Source organism: Tamandua tetradactyla, chromosome 2, assembly GCF_023851605.1.
Source record: "Tamandua tetradactyla isolate mTamTet1 chromosome 2, mTamTet1.pri, whole genome shotgun sequence".
NCBI lineage: Eukaryota > Metazoa > Chordata > Mammalia > Pilosa > Myrmecophagidae > Tamandua > Tamandua tetradactyla.
In genome coordinates, this window is record NC_135328.1 from 60,128,439 (window position 1) to 60,150,503 (window position 22,065).

A 22,065-nucleotide genomic window follows, 5' to 3' on the forward strand; every position below is an offset into this window, starting at 1 on the left:
GGAGCTCCTCTGTGTAACCTGCTCTCCCTGGAGGGCAGTCTCTTTATGTCCTAATAAGGGAAGCTTTTCAAGAAGGCCCAGTTGTTCTTAGGCACCTAGTATGGGTGTTTGTTCAACCGGGTAGGATGAAAAAAGCACTCGGGAGCATTCAGTCACAAGAACGGACTTTGTTTTACTGACCCTTTGGCTGCTACCCCTCCTTCCTGGTTGAGACTGTGACTGGGGCACTTTGCCACAGTTTTGCTGCATCTTCTCCTTAGCCCCTGCTCTACTTCCCAGGCAGTTGCCAGATTCCGTGTCTTTGTGCCCCAATTCATGAGCTCCTCCCAGGCCAGACTGACACCAGCTGCCTCCTCCTCCTCCTCCTCTATACATAAGTCCTCAGGAAATGGTATGCTGGCCTCTGTGAGGGGGAAGATCAGGCTTGTTCCAGTTTGAGAGACCCTGCCTTCACCTCCACCAAACCCTCACCTCCAACCCTTTACCTGGTTCTGGAAGCTCCACATGCTGGTCTGGCTTGCTGTCCTGTAGCAGCTGGTGGATGGTCTGTAGCTTCAAGTTCAAAAGTTCCTTCTGGGCTCCAGCCAGAGAAGTCACACTGCAGAAATGTCCACTCAGGGGCTGCCGAACCCACATCCCAAGCCTTCCCACCTGCCACAAATTCCCCTGGCCACAAGGTCATTCCTCTTCCTCACCGCTCAGAAAGGGGGTCTAGCTGGGCCATCAGGCTGTTCAAGTGCTGCTCTGTCTGTGCCAGCTGTTGTGTCAGCTGGGCCAGCTGTTGCTCTGGGGTAAGGGAGGAAGAGAGGGCAGTGGTTACTTATTTTCTGCTTTCCTCTGATTCCCCCCCACCTCCCAAGCATAGACTAAAACCCCACCTGACTGCAATGGTTCCTTCTTGCCTGCCTCCTTTTGGAAAGCTGCAGCCTCATCTTTCCCCTGCTGTGGAAGAAGGAAAGGGCACTTCTGTAGCAACAAGGTCTCACTCCATCAGCTCGGCCTCCAGAACCAGTAATGGAAGCAGGATAATTTGAGGTAGAGAAAGCTACTGAGTTTTTACCTCAATCAATCACATCTATTCCAGCTCCTTACCCAGGATGTCAGTATCCCCCATACAAGGTTATTCAGTCTGCCAAAATATGTCCGGGTGAGAAACTCTCCATTTTGATGTAGTTCTGGCTGTAGGTTCTTAAAGTCAAAATTTGCCTTCTATGTATATTCTTCCATGGTGCTGATTAGAGCTTTCCAAAATAATGTCTCTTCTATATGACGATAGGAATTTGGTGATAGCAGTCATACTTCCCCTTCTCCACATCTTCTCTGGATTTAATATCCCCAGTCTTTTCAGCCACTGCTGAATTTTAACACAGCCATTTAACATGGTTTTGTCTAGGTGCTTTACTCTCAACAGCACGTAGCGCTCTTAAAGCAGTGCTCTGGAGTGAATAAATTTCTCCAGGAGTGTTCTGATCAGCAGATGATGCACACAGTGCCTTGTTTCTAACCGTGATTTGGGAAGTGTGTCATCACATCACACAACTGAGTTTATAGCCAATTGGTATGCTCAGTTCTCTTTCATGGGTGCTGCTAAGTCATGTTTTTTCCGAACTGTACTTAGGTCTAAGAAAAGAATTTATCCATCCCTGTTAAATTTCATTGTTAAATTTAGTCTCATCCTAGCATGTCAAGTCTATTAAGGCTCACCACCCCAATTAGCTATCCCTTCTGGTTTCACATCATATCCAAATTTGTTCAGCATTTTATTTCTTAATCTAAATCATAAGGGCCTGGAAGACACTACTTACTATTTTCCATTTAAACAGCTTCAATCCAACAAAATACTCTCAGTTCACATTTCAGGGCCTCCTTCCCAAGAATATGAGGCTGCTTGGTGACTTGAACTTGAGAAATGCTGTCAACCACTTGTGTCAAGGTTGTCTCCTCACCAGGAACTGTACTTTTGTAGCATGGACACTAACTGGGTTCAAATCCCAGCTCTGCCGGTTGCTAAGCCGGGTGACCTTGCACAAGGGATTTACTCTCTCTCCGACAGATTGTTGGAAGGATTAACTGTGATTGTCATTATTTACAACTTATCTCGCACCCCTCACACTCATCATCTCGCTTGATTCTCAAGATAAACCCACAATGTTGAAAAGCCTACATTTTCAAATGTTGTCATTTTACATACTGAAGGGAAGACGTGTCTTGCTTCTAGTACTACAGTGCCCCTAAGGGAGATCCAGGCCCAGGGTACCCCCACCCCAGGCCGTCCCGCACCTGTAAGCACTTGTACAGCACGAAAGCCACGACGGCTGCGGTGTACAGCGCCCCCAAGGGCAGCGCCCGGGCCCGTTCACGTTGGTCTTTGGGTGGCGGCCGCCGCCGGGGTTCCGTGGCCCCAAAGCCGACCTGAGCACGGCTCCCTGCGGAGGGAGGACAGAAGGGGGTCACCGGAACTGAGGCCTGGGACCCCGCTGGCTGTCCCAGCCTTCCTCCCGCACCCCTCGCTGGTACCTGGGTGTGCTTGGTGGTCGGGGCTGGGGCGGTCTCCGAGGACCCCAGGCAACGTAGACACAAGTAGCAGCCCCAGCACACCCGAGAGCGAGGGTGAGAGGTGGACCGCACCCGCCATTGCAGTCCTACAGAAAGAGAGCTCCGGAATCCCCAGGCATTCCAACCTTGGCACGAGACCCCAATGCGCACGCGTATACGCGTACTAGCGCGGGTCTCGCCGCGGCCCTCACTGAAGGCCACGCCCACGTGCCGTGTAGACAGGACCAGATCTTATTTGCATAAGAGTGTGGGTCCAGCTTTCCTAAATGAGTTCATTTGTTATCTATTTAAGTATTCTATTACTTACAATGCCCCCTGGAAGCTAAAGTCTTAGGCAATTACACCAAAAAATGGGTTATTTTATTTACCACAGAGCCAACTTCCTCACCCTAATCAGAAAATAAGTTTCCTATTAGGCTATAAAATGTTAGAGACGTATGCTCTCCTCGGAGTTCGTGCTGAAGGCCTGTTTCCTAGGCTACATACGAGGACTTGTTCCTGTACTTCCCGCCTAGGGGAAAGTCCCCGGACCTTGGGCAGAGAGTGCCACGTGCGTTTGCACGTCGACTTTGCCGCATTTCACGTTAAACCCGCTAAGAAGCGATCCCGTCGCTCTCGGCGGGGGAGCTGAGCGGCGTGCGCGCGGTGATGTCATCCGTCAGCGAACCTAGTTACGCAGGCAGTGCGCCTCACTGCGCACCAACCACACGGGGCTCATTCTCAGCGCGGCTCCCTTTTTGTGGAAAGTAGCTCCCGCGGTCTGGCCTGGCTCCTCGAAAAGTGCTTTAAAGGGAAAGTAAAAAATCAGAGCGTGAAGGGAATGTCTTTTCAGTTCAGAGCTTGTTTCTCATTCCTTTCTGGGGAAAAATTAGAAACTCCATGGCATTCCCTGTGAAGTCTCTGTACTCAGCCTTACCCTTCAAACATGGTAAATGGAACTATGTTGAGTACCCCCTTAATGGCCCAATACCCCTCTGCATCATTTTCTGTAGTTCCCTCTTTCTGAAATCCCACCCTCCTCATCTGGCCTGTAATACCTACCATTTATCTTGTAGCGTGTAGACTCTGCTTGCCTGGGCTAGAATCCTGGCTCCCTTAACCAAGAGCTAGTTGACTTTGGGCAGGTCACTGTGCCTCAGTAACTTTGAGAAATGGGGATAATGGTAGTATATATGTACCTGTTATGAGATTAAATGGGATAATCCAAGTAGGGTGCTTAGAAGTGTGCCTGGCTAAAAGTGATTTTAAATGAGCTAAGCATTATTTTAACTCTCTCCCTGAAGGTGACATGCCACCGCCATTTCCTTTCTGCACTGTTAACATCTATCCAACCTTCCTATCACAGCTGAAGTGTGTTTCCTTCATTCAGAACCCTCATCTCAACGTCCAATTTATTCATTAGTGCAATTGTTTTACTTTCAACACCGCTAGACTGTAAATTCCATAAGGGCAGGGGCCACATCTCTTCCCTTACCCCTTTACTTCCAAAGCACAGTGCCTGACACTAGTAGTCAAAGAATCTTTGTTGAATGAAATGAAAGCTCAAAACAAGCCAAAAGGTAAATATAATTAAGCCCTTTTAAAGAATGAGAATGCAAGTTATAAATCAGTTGAGGCAGGGCAGAAATTCTAACCTTTTCTGTTTCGGTATCATGTCTGGCAGCATCCCAATCCCTGACCGCTTCCCCCTCTTGACCTTGCATAACTTCTCCGGGCAGACTTAGGTTATTCTGCCTTCTGTTTTACATTATTATTGTTGTTATTATTATTATTATTATTAAGATCTATGTGATCTGAGGCCTACCTACTTACCACTTACCTACCTACCTTACCAAACGCATTTTATATAACTCTTACATTCAATCTCCTATAGCCTTATGGGGCTTCCTCACGTGTTTCAAAATTAGCAAGCCCTTTTTCTCCTTACGGCTTTTTATTTTTAATACAGAGTTTCTATATATGTCCCTCCCACCCAAAGTTTTCCCTGTTATTAACATTTTGCATTAGTGTGGTACCTTCATTACAATTGATGAAGTAATAATATAATTATTAACCATAGTCCATAGTTTATATTAGGGTTTACTCTTTGTGTTGTACCTTCAATGGCTTTTAGCTTTTTTTTTTTTTAATACTGGTAACATATATACAACCTAAAATTTTCCAGCTTATCCACTTTATGGCTTTAAAAAAATTATTATGGTAAATATATTTAACATAAAATTTGCCAACCATTTTCAAGTGTACAATCCAAGGGAATTAATTATACCCACAGTGTTGTATAACTTTCATCACTAGTTATTTCTAAAATCTTTCATAACCCATACAAAACTCTGTACTCAAACAATAAATCCCCACCCCCTACCTCCTCCAGTCCTGGTAATCTAATCTAATTTGCTTATTACCTATTCCACTTATATTTCTTATGAGTGGAGTCATATACTATTTGTCCTTTTATGTCTGGCTCATTTCACCAAACATGTTGTTTTAGTTTGCTAGCTGCTGGAATGTGATATACCAGAAACAGAATGACTTTTAAAAAGGGGAATTTATTAAGTTGCAAGTTTATAGTTCTAAGGCCATGAATGTGTCCAAAATAAAGCAAGGCTATATAAAAATGTCCAGTCTGAGGCATCCAGGGAAAGATACCTTAGTTCAAGAAAGCCATTCAGGGTTTATCTCTCAACAGGAAAGGCACATGGTAAAGATGGTGTCTGCTAGCTTTCTCCCCAGGCTTCTTATTTCATGAAGCCTCCCCCCACCCCACCCCACCCCGGAGGTGTTTGCTTTATCTCCAAAAGGTCTCTGGCTGCAGGAGCTCAAAAGCTTTTTCCAAAATGGTTCCCTCTTAAAGGACTCCAGTAAGCAGCCCCACCTTGAATGGGTAGAGACATATCTCCGTGGAAACCATCTACTCAAAAGTTATCACCCACAACTGGGTGGGTCACGTCTCCATGGAAACAATAAGAAAGCTCCCACCCAGAAATACTGAATGAGGATTAAAGGACATGGCTTTTCTGGGGTCCACAACAGATTCAAACCAGCACACGTGCTTTCAGAACTTCATTCTTTTTTATGGGTGATTAATATTCCATTATATGTAGATACCACATTTTGCTTATCCATTCATCTATTGATGGATACTTTGGTTGCTTCCATCTTTTGGCTACTGTGAATGCCAACTTTGTCTATTAATTGTCTGGGGCTTATAGAGTCTTCTTCCCAACCAAACCAAGAATTCTCTGAGGAAAGAAACCATGTGCCATTCACATCATATCTCCAGAGCCTGGCACATAAGCAGGCAATCAGTATACGTGTGCTAAATAAATGAATGAAATACAGTGTTTCTTCTTGTCTTTTCAGAAAGGGAAAGGGAAGAGCAGAACAAAGGGAGACATTCTCGCTCGGGGGATTGTCATAGGCTAGGGGACTGCTCACATCTTGTCTCTAAGGCAACAGGAATAATCCATGTAAGGAAATCTTGCAGGCCAGGTGTAATATGATAAATGGCCCCCAAGTACGGCCAATTCTCTGTAGGGAATTCAGGCCCACTATTGCCACATCTGATTTTTTCAAAATAATCAACAAATACGGGTTTAAAAAATTTTAAATCTCTCCATTTTTAAATGTTGGCAAGGAAACAGTGGCATACTTAACATATTTGACACCCGAGTACATGATTTTTTTCAAATTCTTCTCCTCTATAAAACAAAATTACTTTCAGTATAATAATGGAATGAAATGAATAATAAAGACTGAAAAGAAACTCAGATGAGGAATATTTCATTTTGGTGAACTTCATATATATAATCAGACCTGTATTTAAAAAATAGCTAAAATGAAAAATTCAATAAGCCTCACAGAACAAGAAAGGAAATACTTCTTAATTTCATTATTGCATTTTTTTTTTTAGTAAAGGTGCAAAAATCTTATACTAACATATTGATCTTGTGATAAATAACAAGACAATTTGTTGTTTTTTTTTTGTATGGGCAGGCACCAGGAATCGAACCCGGTCTCTGGCATGGCAGGCAAGAACTCTGCCTGCTGAGCCACCGTGGCCCGTCCAATGATTTGTTTTTGATTCTAAATTTCTGCAAACTTTTCAAAGACTTTGTCCAAAATAATCTTTGCATATTATTTGCATATTATGCATACTAGTGGGTATGCATATTCATACCCACTAGTATGGCCAGCTCTGTTGGTCCTTGCTCATAGTTGATACAAAAATACTTTTTATTACATTTCACTTAAACAGTTTCTTTCACATTAAGTAACAGTCTTATCAATAGTCAGAAAAATTCTTGGGCCAGGAAGAGAAGGCAGGCACTTTTGGTAGGAATCTCTGGCTTCCTGTCCGAGTTGGTCATGCCTCAAGCCAGTTCTGCCCCACTGGGCAATTTACTTCTCTTTCTCTCTGCCCTGCTCCCATGCCCCCCCACCCCAACCCCCCAAATCTTCAGGGGCTCACCTGCACAATGGCACAATAAACTCAGGCCTTCCTCTGTCTTCTTTTAGGCCACAGTGGGGTAAGCCTGGGAGCTGCAGGAAAGGCACAGGTGCAGGGCGGTGTCTTTGTTTTTTCACTCAATCCCTCCCCTCTTTCTTCCTCCCCGGAAACCAGCAATTCTGTCACAACTAGTTTTGGGGATGCTGAGCTGTGGAGTCCAGGTCAGAGAGGAGTGGGAGTAAGGGGGGGCTGCAGCATCTATCAGGCCATGAACGAAGCTGACCTCTCTGCTCAGGTCAGGAGGTTTGCGGACTCAGTTCTCACTGCGCAACCATGAGCAGAGTTGACAACTGCACGGATCTCCTCCTGCCGGGTGAGCTGGGCGGGGCAGGGGCTACTGGAGGGAGGGGTCATGTAGCCCCATATCTGGGGGCTCGGGCTGGACAGTAACGTCCCCTATCCCCTTGTGTTCACAGGAATCCCCTCCATGGCCCAGGCTTGGGGATTGTGGGCTATTTTAGGGGCCGTGACGCTCCTGCTTTTCATTTCACTGGTTGCACACTTGTCCCAGTGGACAGGTTGTCGGAGCAAGAGTTATCAGAAGCAGGGACGGTGAGTGGGGAATGGCAGAGGGATGGGTTGATAGAGAGTTTCCCCTTACCAAGAAGCCCACTCATCCCCCAAACTCTGTGTTGCAGCTCTGAAGGGTCTGTGGAAGAGGTCCCCCTATATGGGAACCTGCATTACCTGCAGACAGGTAGGGAGCTGGCAGAGGGGATGAACACAGAGGTCAGATCCTGGGGTTGGAGTGCAGGGGTGGGGAGGAGTGCTGGACCGGGATCACATAGGTGACGAGATTCCTGTTTCCTGTCCCAGGACGGCTGTCTCAAGAACCAGGGCCAGACCCTCAAGATTCAACCTCTGGAGGCCCTGCTAGGGTGGGTTCAGCTGTGGTTGAAGAAGGGGAGAGGAAAGGAGGTGGGTCTTTCCTGAGGGTCCAGTGAGCTTCTAACAGCCTTGCATCCCCAGGCTGCAGAGGAGGTGATGCGCTATACCAGCCTGCAGCTTCGGCCCCCTCAGGGCCGGACCCCCAGCCCTGGGACCCCCATCAAGTACTCGGAGGTGGTGCTGGACTCTGAGCCAAAGCCCCAGGCCTCGGGCCCCGAGCGAGAGCTCTACGCCTCAGTGTGTGCCCAGACCCGCCGAGGCCGGACTTCCTTCCCGGACGAGGCCTACGCCAACAGCCAGCCTGCACCCACCTGAGAAGGAAGGCCTGGCACGGCGGGGCGTGCATGGCCCCAGCTTCCCCTGCTGCTGCCTGGTAGGGGTTGCAGGGGTTCCTACCACCTTGTCCAGGACATGGCTATTTCCCAGCCACCCTCAATGAAAAGCAGCCATTGCCCTGTCACAGGAGGTGACGTTCCCTGAGCTTCCTATCTGAGCTGTGAGGGAGACACCTCAGGGGAACATTAGGCCTCCAGTTCCTTGAAGATGAAAGAGGCAAAAGCGGCCCCCCACTGCCCGCCTCTTTTTTTCTATCTGTTCCTCTCAGCCCTCAACCCCAGGTTCTCACTTCCCCCTCCTTCTGGATCCTCCTCGCTCCCCTCCCTTCACACTCTACCCCTTCCCCCCACCTCAGTGTCTCCTCAGGCACAGGATGTGGGCAGTGGGGGAGGGGTAAGAGCCTGAGAGGACGTGGGTGGGTACAACCCTTAGGCACCCTCATTCTGGAGGAGTCCTAGAGTCCAGGAATCTGAGAGACCCAAGGCTGGCTCTGACCTGGGAGTCCTGGCAGGAGAATACCAGTCTCCATCCTGCTACCTCTCTGTCATGTTCCCAACTTTTCAAATAAAACTTCTCAAAAAGGTTCATATTTTACCTACAGGGCTGCAGACCCGTAACAGGGCACATGGGGAGGGGTGTGTAAGCTTTGCTGTCTGCACAGAGCACTCCTGGGAGCGTCTGGCTGGGAAGAGAGGGCCAAGTGGGGTGGCTGCGACAGCACTGCGCTGGTGGGTGTTGGGTGGAAAGGTGGAGCCCGGCTCCTCAGCTGTTCTGGATAACGCTAGAACATCAGGATTTGCACTCACCTGGGGTCTGCAAGTTCTCCAGGTACTCTCCCCACCGACCTCTATAACTGTGCTGTGGCCACACCCTGCCCCAATTGGGCAGCTTAGCCCCTCCATCCGTTCCCCCATCAATCCTCTTCTGGCTCCCCATTTTGGCTCTCCTGTTTTGGCATTAACTCCCCTGCTCATTCCTCTGTCATCCATAGGCCTCCATTGGCACTACCTTCGTTTTAAGTCTCAATCTAATCTGCCCTGCCTGCCTTTCCTACCTGCCTACCATCACTGCTTCTTTCTTACTGCCGCTCCCCGCACTACATAGCACGCTCCAATAGGCAGGCTGGTACAGAGATGAGCACTGTGGGCTGGGGTTCAAGCCTGAGTTCAAATCTCATGGTCCACTACTTATCAGTTGTGCTGTTTTGAGCAACTGGGCCTCTGTTTCTGAATCTGTAAAATGGGGGAGGATAGTAATGGTGTCTATTTCAAAAAAGGTTGTTGTGAAGTTTACATGACTTATCGCACATGTAAAACCCTTAGAAGACAGTGAGTGCTCAATAGTGCTATTATCAAAATGAGAGTATAGGAGCCCCTATAGGAGCTTATAGGAGAAGTGATTTGTAAAAAGGGACAGGACAAGCTAGTAGGAGTTTGCCAAGAAAATTCAAGGACAGAAAATGTTCCAGGTAGAGGGAATTAGTGAACCAAAAGGCAGAACTGACAGATGTTCAGTTCTGTGAGACAGATGTTCATTTGGGATAGCTGGAGGGTATGGTGAGACCCGGGAAATGGGCAGAAGCCAGACTAACACTCGGTCTGTAAGCAAAGGAATTTAGACTTTATCCTGTAGGCAAGGTAAAGAGGAGTCACTGGAAGGTTTTAAGAAGGGATGAACACGGTAAGCATTGACACTCTACTGGCTGCTGTGTTGGTCTAAAGGCAAGCTGGGCTGGACTCAAGGAGTCTCTTTAGGTAGATGTTGAAATAATCTAGGTGAGAGAAAACAGTGGCAATACGTCAGTGGGAATGGAGAGGAAGACCTGGATGGAAGAGACAGATGTTTAGGAGGTTAAAAAAAGAATAAGGAAAAAAGCCCTACATACTACAGCACGGCTGCAAAATGGTTCTGCTCAACACCTCCATTACCCTGGCAATGTAATCTGAGAGACTCACAGGCCTCTTTCTCGCCGGGCCTCACTCACACGCAGCATACAGACACCTTAGTCCATCCATCCACGTGTGCACTCAATGCTGACCTCACTCTCACCGATCCCTCCCTCCTTGCCTGTAACAATCTGGGCAATAGCTCCTAGCTGGGGAACCCCCTCCTTAGCTCCAGCTTTCCATAGGGGAAAGGAAAAATTATTCTATCCGAGCTTGCGAAAAGAGGAAGGGGAGGTCTGTACTTCCAGGTTTCTCTCTCACTTGGAGTCCCAGATGAAAACCACAGAGAGGGGTCTGGTAGCCCTGGTGAGAAAGAGAACCCCCCCCACACCGTCACCCCCCGCTCACGGCCAGCAGAGCACCCAGCCGCGGTTAGGGCAGGAAGCTGGGGTTGTGGGGGGCGGGGGCGGGCGGACCTTGGGGGCAGGCCCCGGATGCGGGCAACCACGGCAGCAGCGGGATGTGGGGTCGTGCAGGCGGCCGCACCTCGGAACGCAGCTCGGTGTGTTCTCGCGGCCTGGGAGACGCGAGAGCCTGACCCTTGCAGAGGCGGGTACTAGGACCCTGCCGACCAACGGAGACAGGAGGGACTCCGAGCAGACTTCTCGGACGAACCGCACCCAGGCTGCAGGCGCTGCGGTCCTTCCCACCCCGCCCCTCTATCAGGCAGCTCACATCCGAGCTCCGCGCGCCCCCACCTGGAGAGACGCAGAATCGTCCCCCGCCTCTGCGCAGGCGTGCTGCTGCCGCGACCGCGGCACCCTGGGAAATGTAGTCCCGGAGTTCCCGGGCCGCCCCGGAGTCGCGCTGGGTGCAGGAGTCTCCCGGGCTCTGCGAGTGCCCGAGCAGCTGCTCCCACTTTGCGGAAATTAGCGGACTCTCGCCGACCTATAGCAGTGACGCTTCTGCTCCAAAAGAGTCGCTTGTAAATTGTTTCTATAAAACGTTTTTAGTTTTCACAGGTGTCTCTATCAGTGTATGATTTTATCTGGGTTTTCCAACCATTCTCCGAAGCCTGGATCCTCTCGTCTCCTCCCTTCCCTACAACCCGTGAGACTTATCCGATACTGTGACCCTACACCGAGGCTTGTATCCTGTCTGGCCCAGGCCCTCACCACTGAACGCCAGGAATATAGCGACTTCCTAATTGATTCCTGCATCTAGGAACATAATTCAGTTGGGCCAGTCGGATCCTTCTCCTAAAACCCGTTCAAACACCTTCCACCAAGTAGCTGGTGCATCTCTTCCCTCCATAGCTCCGGGTGCTTCCCCTGACAGCCTCCCTTCTCTCACTGGTGTGTGATTCCAACCATAGGAATGCCTTGTCCCAGGCAAATTTCCAGGGGCTGGAGAAGCCTCTGGGGCCCCAGGTTTTCCTCTCTTCCTGAGATCCCAGCTTGGAGGAAAGGAATAAGCCCGAGATCCTTCGGGAGAGCCAACTATCCGGGAACAGAAGGTTAAGGACTTACTTATAGGTTGGGAGGGGCCTCGGAAATCATTCAGCCAAGACCCCTCCATTTTTGGCCCTGCTCTGCGCTGTCTCAAGACGGATCTAAACTTCCAAGCTGGTTTTGGCTACAAGGAGGGAAACAGAGCTGAGACATGGAGAGAGACCAAGCCTTAATGATTTCAGTCAAAACTTGGATCCAGCTATGCTCAGAGCTAGAATTGCCTCCTGGACTTTTCGATTATGTAAGCTAATATATTCTTTTTTTTTTTTTTTCCCTTTTGCTTAAGCCACTCTCTAAGGCTTATATGTCTTGCAGCCACGAGTTTTAATTCTTTGGGAAGAGACCGGTAGACTAGGGCCAGCTAAAGATGCTGACCCTCTGAGATCTTCCCCTACCTCAAAAGTGGTGCTCCTTGACTTACTCCAATGTCTTACCATGCCATTTGGCCCTGAGGTATTTCTGCTCGATGTTTAGGTGAACCTGGTCTCGTGCCTAGCTTATAAATTTCTCGAATGATGTAGCTGGAAGGAGGCTGAGAGGTCTGGCCCGCTGCAAGAACTATCCTACAAGCCTCTTCTTGAACACTTCCAGGGTTGGGGAACTCGCTCCCTAACCAAGCAATCTTTTCTAATCTTTCTTATTGATAAAACTTTTTGAATTGGGGGCCCAAATCTGTCTCCCCGTTACTTGGCTCTCCAGTCCTGCTCCCTGAGCGACAGGCATAGACTCCAGTCTTCGCTTCTCTGAACAGGACAGCCCTGGAGTATGTGGGAACCAGCTATCATGGACGATTTAAACAATTTTTTTTCACCTCAGGAAAAGCTTTCTAAAGTTGCCTCTGCAGTTTTTTTACAGGCCTTATTTGCAGTCTGTTCATCAGTCCCGGTGTTTTGCTTGATCCGAGTCCCTCTTAATGTGCTAAGCAGTGAATACAGGGCTGGCAGCACCCAGCGGCGAGTCCGCGGCTTTGACTGGGCACCCTGACTGCAGGGCCTTTGCTTGTAAGGAATAGAGACTCCTGTAGCCTAATTTAAGTGAAGAGGTGTTTATTATAAGGACACCTGAGGCATTTAGAGACCGAAACCATGGGCTAGGGATCCCAGAACGGTGGCGGCGCGCTGTGCGGGGCACGTCAGCCCCGGGAGTCCGCGGGTCTCCCGGCTCCCGCCCCTCCGCTTCCGGGACTCAGCGCCGCCTGGTCTCGGCTTCTTTTGTTTGTGTCCCAATCTCTTTGCCAACTTGCTCCGTTATCTTTACTGTATGTTCTCTAGTTCAAGTTTCTGCTTCCTTATATCAGCCTCATATTTCCTCCTCTGTCTCATGACCTCAGTTAAATGTTTAATTATAGAAATAACATGTGAGTGCGTGTTTAAAAAAAAAAAAGACAGAAAGAGAGAAAGGAAAAATCAAATAGAACAGAAGGGTACGGAATAGTGGTTCTCAACCACGGGTGACTTTGACCCCTCGGGGAACCTTGGCAATATCTGGAGACATTTTTGGTTATCACAACTGAGGAGGGATGCTAGTGGGTATAAGCCAGGAATTCTGCTAAAATCCTATAAGGTGGTGCACGGGTGGTTCAGTGGTAGAATGCTCACCTTCCGTGCGGGAGACCTGGATTCGATTCCCTGACCATGCACCTTAAAAAAATTAAAAATCCCACAATGTATAGGATAGCTCCCAAAAAACAAAAATATCTGGTCCCAAACGTCAATAGTATTGAAGTTGGGAAATTCTAGTACAGGAAAAATAAAATAAAATCCTCTCTCCCGGGTTCCCATGACCAACTGTAGCTCCTAGAGGCAATTACTATTAATGGGTTAAAGTATTTTGGTGATTATCATTGTATTTTCAATAATAGACGATTCAGAACAAGGAGATTGTGGGCAGATAGCAGCCCCAGTGAGCCTCTCCCTTCCACGCCCTCTCTGACAACTCCAGCTATAGGCAAACTTTCAGTGGACTCTGCTGGGCCCCTGACAGAGAGAATTCCCTCCAGACAAATTTTTGGAGAACAGCCTCAAAGCCAAGAACAAGGATCTTCAGGAAGGCAGCAAGTACCAGAAACTATTTCTTTCCAGAGGGTCTCCCTTACCCCCTCCAAACAAAACAAAACAAAAAACTAATGGGTATATTGAATTTCCCAGTCCTGGAAGTGGCAGAATGAAAACCAGAGGATAGAGAAATCTGCAGGCAGAGATAAATGAAGCCCTGATTAACATAAATGACAACAAGGAGGAGATATGTGTATTCAGGCACAAAAGACTGTCTTGAACTATAAAATCTGAAGTCAGAACTAAAAAATCCCATAGGAGAGAATGGTTATTGATGAGACCCAAAATATGGGTCTGGGAAATTAAAGAGAAGAAATATCTCAAAACGCATGACAAAAATATAGAGTTGCAAATCATGTGGTGAAAGATATGGTAGAAGATTTGGAGATTTAACATCAAATGCTATGAGTTCCAGGAGAAAAAGGACCAAGGAGAGGAAAGGTCTTGATTGAATACTAGATGAAATTCCCCTGAGCTGAAGAAAGACATGAGCTCCAGGCTGGATTGAAAGGAAAACACACATAGCCACGTACAGGTAAAAATTCCTAAACTCTAAGGATGAGTAGGAAATCTTACAAGCTTTCAGGCAGAAAAAAAATCTTTCTTCTCATCTGCAACCCTGGAAGTTAAAAGATAGCAAAATTAAATATAGATTAATGAAAGAGAAGGTCTGCAAACTTGGACCCATCTTCAACCATGATTCAGCTGCCACGGGGAAAGAAAGAGTTGAGGATTTGCAAAAAGTCACTAAATACCTCATGTGAGGAATATCTTTGAGAAAAGACTTTAATGAAACCATAAATGAATCAGAACAGAGAGCAGATGAAGAGAGAAGGAAAGAAAGCAGTGAAGAGTAACGAACTGTGGTCTATATATTTGTATCTATTTCTCTATTTATAATGTGTAATACAAGTGCTAAATAAGGACTCTTGAAACAGATGGAACACCCTGGAAGGGAAATTCTAATTGGAGCTAAATTACCTCCATACAACTCAGGAATCAGGTGGTGGGTATTAGGGGGAGGTGAAAGTAAGTGTTTTAGGGGCCTAAGGAGGAAAGGGGAAGGAGGAGGAAAGGGAAGGGAGGAAGGGTAGTGAAATTAATCTAAAGAGCACATTTACTTGGGGTGGAGAGGAAGTAGGACATAACTAGGGTTCCGGGGGGATGGTTATTATTCTGTTTTCATATTCTAGAAGAGTCGTGTCTATTTCAGAGCAGGAGGACAGGGAAGGTAGCTATTAATAGAATAACAAACTCCAGTTAACAAGAGGGAAAAATGGAATGAATAACAGTTCTTTCAATCCAGCAAAGATAAAGAAAAGTCAACAACAATAATAACATATTAAAAACAACCAAGATGGAAAGCACACGGCTTGTTCAGTGGTAGAATGCTCGCCTCTCATGCGGGAGACCCAGGTTTGATTCCCAGACCATGCACAAAAAAGAAAAAAAAAAAAAAAAGCACAACAACCAACAGAGAACTAATAAAATCACGTATTTTGAGTATTATGAGTGAACTGAATTCTTCCATTGAGACTGTTAGGGCTTGCTATAAATCAAACCCAGGTACATATTACTTAAAAGAAGCACATTTAAAGCAAAGTGACAAAGTTTTGAAATAAAGATGTGATAGAGAGAAATGGGGCAAATAAACCAACAGAAAACAGAGGTAATAGTGACGTCAAATAAGGGAACTCTAAGTCACAGACTGGGGTAGTGGGAGGAGACTGCCTACAAAGGATCAGAGGGAAATTTGGGGTGATGGGAAATGTTCTATATCTTGATTGTGGGGGTAGTGACATTACTAAATACATTTGTCAAAACTCATTGGATTATGCATTTAAAATTGAAAAAAAACCATTGTTCTTAAACTGCATTGCAATAAGCCTGGTTTTAAAAAAGAACAAAATTACTGTGTTCACAAAATTAAATGCTGAATGAAGAAATAGTGTAACATCAGGAACTCTCTCAATTGCCCTGTATTATATATTATTTTATCAAACAGCCATAAAGATAGCAAGCTTCAAAACAACACCAATGTAAAAGGAGTACATATATTGAGAAGTTATGAAAAGAACAAGGGAAAAAAGCCAACTTAGGAAATAATAATTACAAAAAGTTGACACTAATGAAATGGAAAACAAACAGAAATACTAAAAAGGATAAACAAATCCCCAAAATTGATCTCTAGAAGGGTTAATAAAATAGATAAACTGCTTGTAAGCCTAATTAAGGGGAAAAAAGAATAAAACTAGACAAGATTGGTTATAAGAAAGAAAATATTACTGCAGGTAGAAGAGAGAATAAAACAATTTTTTAAAAAGCCCAACTTACAATCTTTGGCAACTAAATTGAAAATTTAGAAGAAATGAATACATTTCAGAAAAAAAATAAGTTATTAAAACTGACCTAAAAGAAAAAGGAAAACTTGAAAAGTTTATTTTACCTTAGAAAAAATTAGGAAAATGATCAGAGATTTACATTTTAAAAAAGACTGCATTCAAAGGGTGCCAGGGTAGTTCAGTGGTAGAATTCTTGCCTGCCATGCAAGAGACCCGGGTTCAATTCCTGGGCTATGCACTTCCCCAAAACAAACAAAAATTCAACAAATTGTGCTGCAACAAGGGGATACTCACATGGAAAAAATCAAATGTGACCCCTACCACATAGCATAAAAAAAAGAGAGACTGCGTTCAGATGGTGTCACGGTTGGGTTTTATGGAACCTTAAATAATAGTTTTATGTCATTTAAACTAATCAAGACTATAGAAAAAGAAGAAAAGTTCCCACATTTAATATATAAAGTCAGCATAACTTAATATCATTCCCAATAAAGACTTTAAGAAAAATAGAAAAAAGAAGAATGTTTAAATATAATGAAGACCATTTACTAAAACATAACAGCAAATATTGTTCTTTTTGGCGAAACACTAAAACCTTTTTAATTAATATCATAAATTATAAGGATGCCTGCAATTATCTTAATTATTTAATATATCTTGGAAGTTTTACCAAATGCAGTAAGACAAGAAAATGAATTGCTATGACCATCTCAAAGGAAAAAACTAAGCTATTTTTGCTATTGATTTGGTTGTATTCCTAGGAAATTAAAAAAACTACTAAACTTAATATAATTTAAAGAATTGGCTAGATATAAGATAAATATAATGAAAATAAATTGCTTTTATTCTTCTCTAGCAATAAGCATATCAAACTGAATATGGGAAAATATTCCATTTAAAGTTACAAAATTATAAAATTCCTAGGACAATAACAATTTTAGCCACCATAATGTCATGTACTATTCTAAGCCCTTTATATGTGTTTAACAATCAATCCCTGCAACATGCTCTTAAGAAAGATTACTATTATTATTATTATTTTACAGAAGAGAACATAGGAACAGAGAGATTAAGTGATTTACTCCAGAGCACTAGCCAGTAAGGTTGGGATTTGAACCCTGGCAGTCTGGCACTGCCACCATCTTTGAAACCACTATGCTATAATATTTCAGATTTATCAGGAAAGACATGGTGCCTGTATGGAGAAAGTTATTCAATATTATTAAAAGATATAAAGCAAAATCAGAACCATCAGAATATCAAGCATGTCCTTGGATGAGAAGACAAAATATAGCAAGAAATATCAGGTCTCCCAGAATCATATGTACATTGACTGTAATTCCAATTAATATCTCAAAGAATAGGCAAAAAAGAACATAATTAGGAAAAAAGGAATAGTGAGAGAAAATTTACCTTACCAAATATGAGAACATGCTGTCAGTCCACTTAAGTCGATGCATAAAGGAAAAGGAAACGTTGATCAGTGGGACAAAGAAGGGAATTCAGAATTAGGTTCTTGTGTGTACGAGAACATGACAGTTCAATTCATTGGGTAAAGTAAGGACAACATCATAATTACAACTAATTATCCCAAGGAAGTCACTCAACGAATGTTTGAGTGCCTCTTCCGCCGTAGGAGTGTGCACTGGTAGAGCTTGCTTTCCTGTGTGGCAGCAGGCGTGGTGGGTGAACGCCCAGCTTCTCTGGCAGTGCACTCACATCATTGAAGCTGGAGGTGATGAGAGACTGACATGGCTTCCACTTTGTCCTCCTGGGTTCTGGCTTATTATTACTCTTCCCCACTTTAATTTTCCCTTCCCGATGGCCTGCCCTGCAGACTTCAAGCTCCAACATCCGAAGCAAAAACAACAGCCTCTCAGAGACTGCCTAACCAGCTCCCACAGTTGAAGAATTGCCCAAGGGCAATTCCCTGTGACAAATCTCTCCAACTGGGAAAAAATATACATGGATGTGTGTACGTGTGCGCATGCATGTGTCTATATGCATTTGTATGCTTATGTACGTGGTTCTCTTCTCTGATTGAGCCCTGACTGGAACCTTGGGTGAAGTACATACAGGTATCCATTGTATTACCCTTCCAATTTCCTTCAAGTTTGAAATGTTTCAAAATAAAATACTGGGGCGGGGTTGGGGGAGGGGAGAAAAACATGTAAAGGATTTTATAGCAATAGACAGAAGAGCAAATTCAAGTGGGCAATCAACAGGAAAATATGCTCAAATTCACTAGGAGCCAGGACGTGCAATTTAAAATAATAATAAGATACTTCTTTATATCCACAGTGGAAACCAGAGCTTAAAATCAGAGGGGTTGTGAGCCATTGATTATACACCAAACACAGAGTGTTTGTGCATTAAGAATGTTCATGTTTGTATGTTGTTTTGGTTCGATAACACAAAATAAATTAAATTTAAAAAAATCAGCAGGGGCTGTGTGCGTGTGAAGATTTCTCAAAATAAAATTTTTTAAAAATTTATTTATTAAACATAACCACCTACGAACACAAACATTCTTACCACATGATCATTCCATTCTTGTTATATAATCAATAACTCACAATATCATCACATAGTTGTATATTCATCATCATGATAATTTCTTAGAGCATTTGCATCAATTCAGAAAAAGAAATAAAAAGAAAACAGAAAAAAATTTATACATACCATACCTCAAATGCTTGATCACTAGCATTTCAATCTACTAAATTTATTTATTTATTTTATTTATTTTTTTTTCCTTTATGGTTTTTATTCTTTCCAATTTATTTAGATTTTATAGTTGAGTGAAAATGGGCCCCCAGCAAAGGATAGGTGAAGGCCACATCAGCCCAAGCACAGTTCAAAGCTGGGGATAGGGCCTGTCAGCTTGTTTGAAAGAAGGTCTCCAAGATGAGGAACAGGTGGTACTAAGCCCACCAATGGTTCTAGTCTCTTGGCTATGTCATAGTCAAGATAACGCCTTGAGTAAAGGCCTCTGCAGGTATTCTCTGAAGGTCACCCATGCCAGAAGGTCCAGAGCAGAACGGGGCAGGTAGAGGTTAGGAAGAGAAAGAGTTAGTTTGGGTGTCCCACTGGAGGGCGAGGCCTCACAACGAGCAACAACAGCGCAGGTTTCAGCCTTCTGTGCAGATGGGGTAGAGAGGTCTCAATTTGCCAACTCATAATATTCCCAGAAACTGAGCTCTACAGCATTGCTGGCTTCAGGTAGATTTTCATCCAAGGAGTTCTTTCGTCTTCACTGCCAGATGTCTATCCAGCTCTGCAACGGCATCGTCAGCCATTTGGCTGATCTGTTTCTCTATGAGCCTGATGGTGTCCTCTGAGGTTTTGTCCTTTGATTTCTTTAGCTTATTCATTGCATTAGCACGAACCTTCCTTAAAGAGTCTTTGGCTTTGTTGGTGTTCTGTTTGGCCAGCTTCACCAGCATTTCCCTGTGTTCCCTGGTTACTTTAGGTATAGGGACCCGAACTAGTGTCCCTTCCACTTCTGGGTTCAGATTCATTCCACTTTCTCTTATAGCCTTGATAGCTGCAGCTGTACACTCTGGGAAACTGGCCATGTTTACCAAAATCAGCTGTGGTGACTTCATGGAGATCCGGCCAATCTGGTTTAAAGCAAGCTTTCCATCAGCAGTTACCACAGTAATATGATCAAGGGATCCTGGTGAGGTTCTTATATTCAGAGTCTTATTGAAATTATCTTTGAGCGTTTCCATCACAGACTTCATTTCTTCATCTACCTCTTCCAAGTTGATTATATCCTCAACCAAGGCAGCATTAATATTCACTCTGGTTTGAGACTGTCCTTTTCCTTTGGCTTTGGCTTTCTTGGTAACAAAATGGCGGACTGGTAAAGCTGGATAAGCCATGTATTGTCTATGGTCATTTTGTCTTTCTCTCAATATCTTCAGTGTAACTTCTGAAACAGGTCTGGTTAAGACTACAAGGGAGTTGCAAAAGGCAGGGTGGGCCAAGAAGAAGCATCTTAATCCCAAAGCCATGACTGAAGTCAATCTTTGTGAACACCTCCATCAGATGTTCCTGTTAAGCAGTGTATCCCGCTACGGCCCAGTATACTCTACTAAATTTATTTTAACATTTGTTCCTCCTATTAGTCACTTACTTTTTAAATTAATTTTTAATTTTTTAAAAAATATGACAAGAAAGAAACACATTCTTAACATATGATCATTCCGTTCTACATATATAATCAGTAATTCACAATATTGTCACATAGTTGCATATTCATCATTTCTTAGAACATTTGCATCAATTCAGAAAAAGAAACAAAAAGACAACAGAAAAAGAAATAAAACAAAAACAGAAAAAAAAGATTATACATACCATACCCCTTACCCCTTGCTTTCATTGAACACTAGTATTTCAAACTAAATTTATTTTAACATTTGTTCCCCCTATTATTTATTTTTATTCCATATGTTCTACTCATCTGTTGGCAAAGTAGATAAAAGGAGCATCAGACATAAGGTTTTCACAATCACACAGTTACATTGTGAAAGCTATATCATTATACAATCATCTTCAAGAAACATGGCTACTGGAACACAGCTCTACATTTTCAGGCAGTTCCCTCCAGCCTTTCCATTACATCTTGAATAACAAGGTGGTATCTACTTAATGCGTAAGAATAACCTCCAGGATAACCTCTCGACTCTCTTTGGAATCTCTCAGCCATTGACACTTTGTCTCATTTCACTCTTCCCCCTTTTGGTCCAGAAGGTTTTCTCAATCCCTTGATGCTGAGTCTCAGCTCATTCCAGGATTTCTGTCCCACGTTGCCAGGAAGGTACACATCCCTGTGAGTCATGTCCCACGTAGACGGGGGTGGGGGGGTAGGGGAGGAGGGGGGTGAGTTTCCTTGTTGTGTTGGCTGGAGAGAGAGGCCACATCTGAGTAACAAAAGAGGTTCTCCTGGGGGTGACTCTTAGGCCTAATTTTAAGTAGGCTTGACCTATCCTTAGTGGGGTTAAGTTTCATATGAACAAATTCCAAGATTGGGGGCTCAGCATATAGCTTTGGTTGTCCACACTACTAGTGAGAATATCAAGAATTCAACTTGGGGAGGTTAAATTTTCCCCCGTTCTCACCATTCCCCAAAAATATTGCAAATACTTTTTTATTCACTGATTAAATCACTCTGGGGCATTATCAGGGCATTACTCTGGACAAACCAACAAAATCTCGTGTCCTACTCAAGTTTCCATGTACTTATGGTGTTCAATTAAGCTATCTACATAAGTTATATTAGGAAATGCACTAGTCAAAATTAAATTTTTTACCAAATAAACATTTTTTGCTTTAGTCTCACACATAAGTTGAAATTTTAAAATATTAATTACCATCCATTTTCAGCACCCTGCAGTAATGACATTCCTTTGTTCTTCCTCATGCAAAAACATTTTAAAAATTTGTACATTTAGTCACTATCATTATACACTCTAGGCATTCCTAGATTATACCATCTCAGTCTTTATCATCTATCTTCTTTCTGAGTTCAATTGTGCCCCCAGCCCTCCTCCCTCTATCATTCTCACATTCAGCTTCATTCAGTGTTTTAACATAATTGTATTACAGTTAGGTAGTATTGTGCTGTCCCTTTCTGAGTTTTTATATTCATTCCTGTTGCACAATCTATATCCCTTCAGTTCCAATTACCGAATATCTTACCCTATTTCTATCTCCTGTTGGTCTCTGTTACCAACAAAATATTCTAAGTTTATTCACTAACGTCAGTTCATATCAGTGAGACTGCACAGTATTTGTCCTTTTGTTTCTGGCTAATCTCACTCAGCATAATGTCCTCAAAGTTCATCCATGTTGTTACATACTTCATAACTTTATTCTGTCTTAGAGCTGCATAATATTCCATTGTATGTATATACCACAGTTTGTTTAGCCATTGTCTGTTGATGGACATTTTGGCTGTTTCCATCTCCTTGCAATTAT

The 22,065-nt window shown here is 44.1% G+C and overlaps 3 protein-coding genes across 6 annotated transcripts in view; 1 reads left to right on the plus strand and 2 right to left on the minus strand.

The window, feature by feature from the left end:
- Positions 1-133: 133 nt before the first annotated feature.
- CCDC107 (coiled-coil domain containing 107) lies at positions 134-7,347 on the minus strand. 3 transcript variants are annotated; one of them, XM_077147804.1, is made up of 7 exons: positions 7,025-7,347; positions 2,518-3,339; positions 2,281-2,426; positions 879-939; positions 696-786; positions 486-598; positions 134-403 (listed from the first exon to the last, which is right to left on the minus strand). In XM_077147804.1, the coding sequence occupies exons 2-7, from the start codon at positions 2,633-2,635 to the stop codon at positions 153-155; spliced, it is 780 nt and encodes a 259-aa protein (XP_077003919.1). In that variant the 5' UTR covers positions 2,636-3,339; positions 7,025-7,347; the 3' UTR covers positions 134-152. The 3 variants fall into 3 exon arrangements, with proteins under 3 accessions (XP_077003919.1, XP_077003917.1, XP_077003918.1); XM_077147802.1 differs by having other exon boundaries at positions 879-942; positions 7,025-7,346; XM_077147803.1 differs by lacking the exon at positions 7,025-7,347 and having other exon boundaries at positions 879-942; positions 2,518-3,340.
- SIT1 (signaling threshold regulating transmembrane adaptor 1) overlaps positions 7,134-22,065 on the plus strand; it is a 256,827-nt gene continuing 241,895 nt past the window's right edge. The window contains exons 1-5 of one of the 2 annotated variants that reach the window (XR_013170341.1): positions 7,134-7,376; positions 7,480-7,615; positions 7,702-7,760; positions 7,880-7,941; positions 8,033-8,869. Coding sequence is in view for 1 of the 2 variants with exons in the window: in XM_077147806.1 (XP_077003921.1) it covers positions 7,337-7,376; positions 7,480-7,615; positions 7,702-7,760; positions 7,880-7,941; positions 8,033-8,266 (531 nt within the window). In the remaining variant the exon portion in view is untranslated. Of the gene's footprint in view, positions 7,377-7,479; positions 7,616-7,701; positions 7,761-7,879; positions 7,942-8,032; positions 8,871-22,065 lie in introns of those variants that run through there. The other variant, XM_077147806.1, reaches the window with a different exon arrangement.
- LOC143660475 (ribosome-recycling factor, mitochondrial) lies at positions 18,838-20,129 on the minus strand. The gene has a single exon (XM_077133678.1). It carries the CDS (start codon positions 20,097-20,099, stop codon positions 19,311-19,313), a length of 789 nt encoding a protein of 262 aa, XP_076989793.1. The 5' UTR covers positions 20,100-20,129; the 3' UTR covers positions 18,838-19,310.